Below are 7792 nucleotides of genomic sequence, written 5' to 3' on the forward strand. Positions count from 1 at the left end.
CAGGCAATCATTATGTGACCCAGGTCAGAGTCTGGCCCCTTGAGCCTCAAGCCCATGTCTCATCCCATGAATGCCGCCCTATTGCTATCTCATGGCTTCTGAGGAAAATGCAGCTTCCTGGGCACTCATGGGATGTGTGCAGTAATAGAAATGTTCCCTACTTTCTGGAAGCCTCAGAAGATACCAGAGGTCCAAGGGTGCGAAGGCCTATCATCACGAGGGGATGCTGGGATTGGAACTAGCAAAGTAGCCTAAGAATTCTTGGACTTGCAGGAATATAGGGCGCAAGGGTGAGGATGCAGGCAGGCTTGAGCATAGGGCGTTAATGCTGGGCTCTCCAGCAGAATTGGGACTTCATGTGCAATTGAGAGGATTCCTTCCATGTGCACAGGGAGTCCAGAGAGAAAGGCTAGCGGAAGAAGGTCTGAGCAGGCCTGTTCTCCCCCTCTAGTCACCTTACATGTCTTTTGCTTCCCTGCCATCAAAACACCAAACCAAACCAAACCAAAGCAAACCCAACCAAACAGAGCCAAACCTATCTTCCCAAAGCAAAATCCACTCTCATCCAGATATGGAAGACGACAGAGTTATCTGAACAAGCTGGTATAGGTTATGGATATGAGTAATAGATGGATTTAGCACAGTTGGAAGCACACTGGGTGAATCCTCCCCTCCTTCAGCCTTGGGGAAAAAATGGGGCCACTTGAAGGTGGCAGGATTAGAAGCAGTGAGCAGCCAGCTTTGAGTGTGGAAATGATGCTGAGGACCTGGGGTCAGTGTGAGCATGTCTGACCGTGTCCTCATGCATCCCTCATCCCATTGCTTATCTTCTCTTTATATTGAAAGACCATTTGTCCAAACCAGCGTGGGTGGAGTGTTGGCAGCAATGTGTTTGGTCATATACAACCAGCACCGATTTGAAAACCCAGGGCACCTACACAAAGAAATGACAAACTACTGTGTACGTCGATGACCTACAGCCTTGTATGGCGACAGACTTCTTTTCAGGAAATTATGGGCACAAAATATATATTGAGAAGTCAACCCATAAGCCCGGCGTTTGATAATATTTGGAAATGCAAAGAGGCAATGAAATGCTTATATTTCAGGAGTTAAATGCATCATGCCTGGTTAGATCATGCTGATTGAATCACAGCACCTTCACAATCCACCCCCACCTTTGACTGAAGAGCAGGTGCCTGGCAAGGACCCATCTCCCGCAGGGAATTGCTCCATATCCCAGCAACCCTAACCTGTCCAGAACACTTGACAGTCATCCGTCTGTGTGACAATCTCCTGACAAGGAAGAGGTGGGCACAGGATTTCAGATCACTTCCACTCCAATTTTGGTCCTTGGGTGACACCTCAGAAAGACATTCTCCACTGAATGAATGTGGGTTTTGAGGTTAACTAATGGGTGCTATGTAACAATTATATTTCTTAGGGGCAAGATTGACTAATGCATTGTTGAAAGGTAATTAATGCGTGATTATACAGATTCTTATGATTTGGGAGGCCATTCTCATGCTGTTTTAAACTTTGGTGACATATACATGCATTTAATGTTTCCATTATTTCCTTTAAGAATGAATTATAACATTCATGAATCATAGTTATTAGAAAAATAATGTGACAGTTTGAATTTTGTAGAGAAAATATCAGGGTTTTTAAAATTTTTATTTATTCATCAGACAGATTGAGATAGAGAGCTAAGCGGATAGATCTGTGCCAGTTGGAGAGTGAGATGGAGCCTCTCACTGAGCAACACAGTATCACACACAGTATCACTAAAAATTTTAAAGACAGCTATGGTTTTCTTTTTAATATTCCCTTGGCTATTCAGGGTCTTTTCTATTTCCACACAAATCTTAAGATGATTTGTTCCAAATCACTAAAGAAAGTCCTCAGTGTTTTGATAGGGACTGCATTAAATGTGTGAATCGCCCTGGGTACCCTTGACATTTTCATAATATTACTTCTTCCAATCCGTGAGCTTGGAATATTTTCCATCTCTTTGTGTCTCCCTCCATTTCCTTAAAAGTGTTCTGTAGTTTTTAGGGTATAGATCCTTTACCTCTTTGGGTAGGTTGATTCCTAGGTATCTTATGTTGAATAGTAGGGGTGAGAGTGGCCATCCCTGCCTTGTTCCTGATCTTAGGGGAAAGGCTCCCAGTGTTTCCCCATTGAGAATGATGTTTGCTGAGCTGTTTCCGTAGATGGCTTTTAAGATGCTGAGGAATGTTCCTCTATCCCTACACTCTGAAGACAGGATTAGCTCGGTCCACTGCCAGAAGAGTGAATGCAATGGCTTCTTCTAAGGAAACTAAAACACTGTATTGAAACCTTCTCATCTGACCCTCTGGTAACAGGAGGCTAATGTATTTTATGTCCCCTTATCACCACAGGGGTGGGGTTCTTTTCCCATTAAAATGAGCACTTTTAATAATATCACCCTGGAATGGATTGTTCTCATCTCCATGCCTTTACTGTGCTTGATTTCTATGAAGTGGAGAGGCAGAGCTAAGATGTGGTCCATCTGTGGTGTCTTCTATTGGAGCAGCTGGTAATGGGATGATGCACACCTCACGGGAGGAGGCAAGCTCCCTAGAAGCTGTTTCCTGTCTCCTGCTTGACCTCAAACCTGCCACGAGACACATGCCCTAGGATATCTCCTGTGAAAAGTCCTGACTTTGTTTTCTTCTGCTGGACAACACAAAAGCTCAGGAAGGGGAGTCAGGTAATCCTTCTGCTTACATTCACCCACCATGGCCAGGAACCTACCCTCCTTGTCAAGCTCACAGATCATTGATTGGATGTGGCCTCCCAAATTAAACCTCCATATACTGTCATGGAATCTAGCCTTGGGGCTGTCCCCAAAACCAGTTTCAGCCCAGATTTCTATTGTGAAAACAATTCCAGCCTGACATCTTGCCACAGGTTGAGGGAGCCAGGACTCAACACATTGTAGCCTGGAAACAGGTATGAGGTCCACCTAGAACTCCATCCAGGATCGGCAATTCCGGTTTCCCAGGAAATAACTCATGAATCTGGGGATCCCTGGGTGGCTCAGCGGTTTGGCGCCTGCCTTTGGCCCAGGGCATGATCCTGGAAACCCGGGATCGAGTCCCACATCAGGCTCCGGGCATGGAGCCTGCTTCTCCCTCCTCCAGTGTCTCTGCCCCCCTCTCTATCTATCATAAATGAATGAATGAATGAGTGAATGAATGAATGAATAAACAAATAAATCTTTAAAAAAAAAAGAACTCGTGAATCTGTTCTGTGGGAGGCTCTGCAGATTCTTTGGTCTGTCCTCATGACTAATAGATCTTGATATAGAGAGACACCCCTCGAGTGACTAATGGATACCTGGACAGGATGAGCATTGACGTCCAGACACCTAACCAGAGAATCCATCTGCTGACTGTCCAGCCTCCACCGTCCCCACAGTGTGCTATCCAACCATCTCCCGTCATCCCTCCTAGGGGTCTCTGCTAGCCTTGGACAGAGATGGTGTACTTCTGGTTCAATCTACTCCCTCCCCCTTAATTTCTCATACAAGCATCTTCCTGGTCAGAGCTCTCATAATTGAAGAGACCCTGAAGAATAATGTCCCTATGTCCCATTGCATTTCCTCTTAAATGGCTGCTGGCGCTTCCCCTATATTGAGCCAGTGAGTAGGAGTGAGAAATTCCCATGGGGGGAGGCTATGAATTTGAGCTGCAGGTGACCTAGAGGTGGCTGTGGAAATCCACTCAGGGAAAGCAGGCAAAGAAGCCTCTGTGAGGAGCCAGCCTGGAAATAAAACAACTGTTTCAAGGTTCTGAAATACTGGGGAGAAAAAGCCTGTACACCAAATCATATGTGGGAATTTTTTATTAAGAATAAAAAACCACACAACTTCGTAATAACATTTTAGAAAAAAAACAAACAAAGCAGATGAAATATTCTGCATAACAATTTCAGAGAAATAATATCAACAAGTACAGAAAATGTCTTCTAGGAGAAAACATGGTGTAATTTGCAGAACTCTGGATGGGATCTTTTTCTAATTCAGAAATTCAGACATTTATAAAACAATTTCAGATTAACTTAATTTCTGTTTACAACCAAGTTACAAATTGGCAGGATGATTTCCCTACATTTGTTAGAAAATGGATTTCACTAACACAAACTTGACATTCCGGATTGGGAAGCACGCTTTGACATTCCTATAGATTTACCTAAAGAAAAACTGCAGCATCTGTGTAGTGGGGGGAGTGTATGTGTAGGCGCACAAAACCAGGACACCCAGCACGTTGTGGACTTGACCGTTTCCATCCAGTTCAGCGGAGGAATTGCTGGTTCACCACAACAGTCCAGGTGGGGACATATCCTCGTTCCCACAGACACCTCCTCAGGGTCCTCTGCTGTGGAGGACAAGTCCCCGAGTCCATGAGCTGTCTCATTCCCTATGACAGTCTTCAGAGGACGGGGATACCTGCAGGTCCTCTTAGGGAACTCTTGGCAAGACATGCACACAGGTTCCCTCACTCTTTACGACACAATAAACTGTATTGGTCAAAAGAAACACAATTCCCAGACATGAAAGGAACCCTGACACTTTATATCTCTAATCTGTCTTTGGTACATGAAAATCTACAAAAAAGCGTGATTTCTTCTGCACAGATCCTATTGTCCCTTACTCTCCAGTAAGGGTGCATGTCCAAGTTTGAATACAGAGTGAAAATATCATTATGATGTGATGTTACAATTGCACATCTACGGTCACACTCAGAGGCGTTTGGTGGTCATGCAATAATTTCCATTTTACAATGAATTTGTCAATCTCTCCTGTAATAATAAAAAGATAACACAGAGCACCTATAACCTGACCTCAAAAACCGTTTTGGTAGATTCATGAACTTGGCAATGTTTTCCAGAGGTATCAACCCAGGTCCAAATTTGAATTTGAACTGGTCTGAAATCCAGAGTCCACTGCTTCTGGGTCAGGAGGTGCCATAGAGCAAATGGTAGCAAAATAGTCGTAAAAAGTTATGTTCAGTGGGAGGCTGGGCATTTCCCTTTGGAATAAGAGTCCTTGTTAGTTTGCTTCTCTTCAGTCTTAATGTGGGAGAGAGTGAAGGGAACATAATATAATCAACATGATTCTATCAAGCTGGATGCAGTTATCGCCCAAAAAATAAGCATTTAATTACTTTCTCACAATTTCCCAGCAATGACCAAGACACACCACTAGCAAGACCCCACAAATACTTATGTTCAGGCAAATATTCTTTCAATATAAATAGAAGAGAAGCATTGGGAAGTGGGAGCATCACGAGAGGGTCAAACATAATCACTCCAACTCCAGGTCCTCAGCATCTTATCCACTCTCAACCCTGACTGCTCACTGCCTCTCACCTGCAAGTGGCCCCCACTCTCCCCAAGGCTGAAGGAGAGGCAGGTTCCTGGATTGACCCCATATGAAATCCACACTATCCCAATATAAGATCATGACAAAGACCCAGGTTTAAACATCAGTGTCCTCTAGTTTCAGTTGAAGGCCATATCCCATGAACACACCAGATAGATGGTTCTTCCATACATACAGAACACACACTTCTCACAACACAAAATATTTCCAGTATGGGACTGTGTTCGGGTTTGGAGTGAGTGAGTGACGCTGTGTGTGTGAGTGTGTGCGCCCATGTGCACCAAAGTTAGGAGACACATCCCTGGACTGCTTCCCCAGACCTCTGTCCCTTCTTGCTCATCCTCTTGGTAGGTCTGGCTCTCCCTGGCACACGCGGGACTTTGGCCACGTCCCCGGCCACCTGAGGTGGGAGCATCCCAGCTGCAGTGGCGAGCAGGTCGACGGTCGGCTGAGGATGATTCTTCGGCATCTCAGGTCTGTATTTGGAGTGGTGAAGGATGACTGCGTTCTCAGGAAGAGCAATTTCTCTTCTCCTGACATTGAGTTCAGGCTTAGGTTGTTTGCACTCTTGGAGGCATCTCCACTGGTCTAATGTCATTTGTTGCCTTGAGGTCTCTTCCCCACGCTCCTCCAACTCAGGAAGGTTCACGGAGGGATCCGTTGCCAGATCTCCTGAGGCCTCACCCACCACTGTGGGGTCTGCCTCGGGAGATGCGAGTCCTCCCTCCTTGACTGACTCCCTCCCAAGGTCTCTCTCCAGATCAGTCTTCTGCATATAAAAGAGGACATAGGCAGGTTGGCGCAGCGCGCAAGTCACATCACAGGCGCTGACCTTAGCATCATCCATTTTATACCACTGGCCATTTCCTGCCTTTACGAAACAGAAGTAATGTCCGCTGTGGCAACTCCTCCCAGCGTGCACCAGCACGGCATAGAGCACATAAACCAAGGGTCCTGCCCTCTGCTCAGACAGGTAGTGTTGCATGTCAAGGCGCTCAGGATATTGCACCTCCTTAGTCATTTTGTTGCCTGTCAAGTCTGAGAATCGTCTCAAGACCAGGATGAGGACCTTCGGGGAAGTGTGCAAAGTCAACACCTTGGACGCAGGCACCTTCTCCAGACACTTACTACAATGGTAGGCATTTTCACCTTCCAGCAGTTCGGGCTTCACCAACTGCTCCAAAGCTTGGCTGACGCTGTGAGCAGCCCCGATGTCCAGGCTGATGTCCAGGTAAGGTTCCAGAGTGCTCGAAATGCCTTGGCAGTGGAGACACTGGATTTGAGACCTCCAGTACCCCCCAAAGAGTTGCTGGATGAGGGTGCTGTCCTGAGGATGCTCAGGGTCTGAGAGCTTGTCCTCAGGCAAGCATGCTTGCTGCATTGCATCCAGAATGAACATGAGGTACTCATGGGCATCTTCCTGCTTGTGTCTGTGGAAGGCGGCGAGCAGGAGTGGCAGGGGCCGGAGCACACGTCCAGGATGGCAGAGAACCCGCATCAGGTGAGCCTGCAGGGTACACAGCATGCAGGATGTCTGCCTCCTACAGGTGGTCCCGTGCTGCTGGGACAGCATGTAGCTGGCGAGGGGCTCTGTGTAGGTCAGACACTGTAGGGTCGCATTCACATAGCAAGTGTTGCCCATGTTCTGTAGCCCGGCTCCCACCTGGGAAAGGCTCTTCCAACTCAGAGGCGTCTTGGTGGGAGGCAGCCCTGCTGATGCGGGAGCCAACGGGTCAGTCGGGGAGGAGAGCGTCTTTGATGCAGGGGATGTCGTCTCGGGCACAGAGGGTCCTCCGTGGACTTCAGCACCGCCTCTCCTTGACCAGCATGACTGGGGTTTGGGAGAGGCGCTGAACTGAGGCTCCTCTGAGGGGTGGAGGTGGGCAGCCTCCATGTCTGCAGAAACAGTGTCCACAAGATACATTCAACCAGGAGCTTCGGGTCGCAAAGGGATGCTCCTCTCACTGTGCCAGTTTCCAAATGTCAGATAGTGAACCTCACCTCCACCTTTTATGGCTTTTGGGCCCTGGGAAAAGGCACAAAGTCCTCTAATCCACTCCAATCGCTTGATTGGATTACGGGATATGGGTGTGGTCCCTCCCTGACGGAGACCATTCAGGTCAGCCCAGCTCCTATTCTTGCCTCCCACAACAGGCAACACTTTCAGATTATTCTCCACCTCCTTAACTGTCCCTGCACCTTTCTCAACAGAATTTGTTCAGTTTCTATGTTCAGAGGAAACCTTTTTGAATGTCCTTTCCTTTGAGTAACCCCAAGTGAGCCAAGGAGTGTTAGATTTTAGTGCTCTAGGACAGGGAAAATCACTTTCCCAAGGAGGTCAGATATCACATAGGAACTCGTTCTCCTCACCAGCAGAAT

The 7792-nt window shown here is 47.0% G+C and overlaps 1 protein-coding gene across 1 annotated transcript; it reads right to left on the reverse strand.

Annotated features, from left to right (window-relative positions):
* Window positions 1-4820: 4820 nt before the first annotated feature.
* Window positions 4821-7307, reverse strand: LOC144284101 (ubiquitin carboxyl-terminal hydrolase 17-like protein 6). The gene is made up of 2 exons (XM_077848457.1): window positions 5734-7307; window positions 4821-4830 (listed from the first exon to the last, which is right to left on the reverse strand). The coding sequence occupies exons 1-2, from the start codon at window positions 7305-7307 to the stop codon at window positions 4821-4823; spliced, it is 1584 nt and encodes a 527-aa protein (XP_077704583.1).
* Window positions 7308-7792: the final 485 nt, after the last annotated feature.

The sequence above is a fragment of the Canis aureus genome, chromosome 15 (assembly GCF_053574225.1).
Source record: "Canis aureus isolate CA01 chromosome 15, VMU_Caureus_v.1.0, whole genome shotgun sequence".
In the NCBI taxonomy this organism is placed as follows: domain Eukaryota; kingdom Metazoa; phylum Chordata; class Mammalia; order Carnivora; family Canidae; genus Canis; species Canis aureus.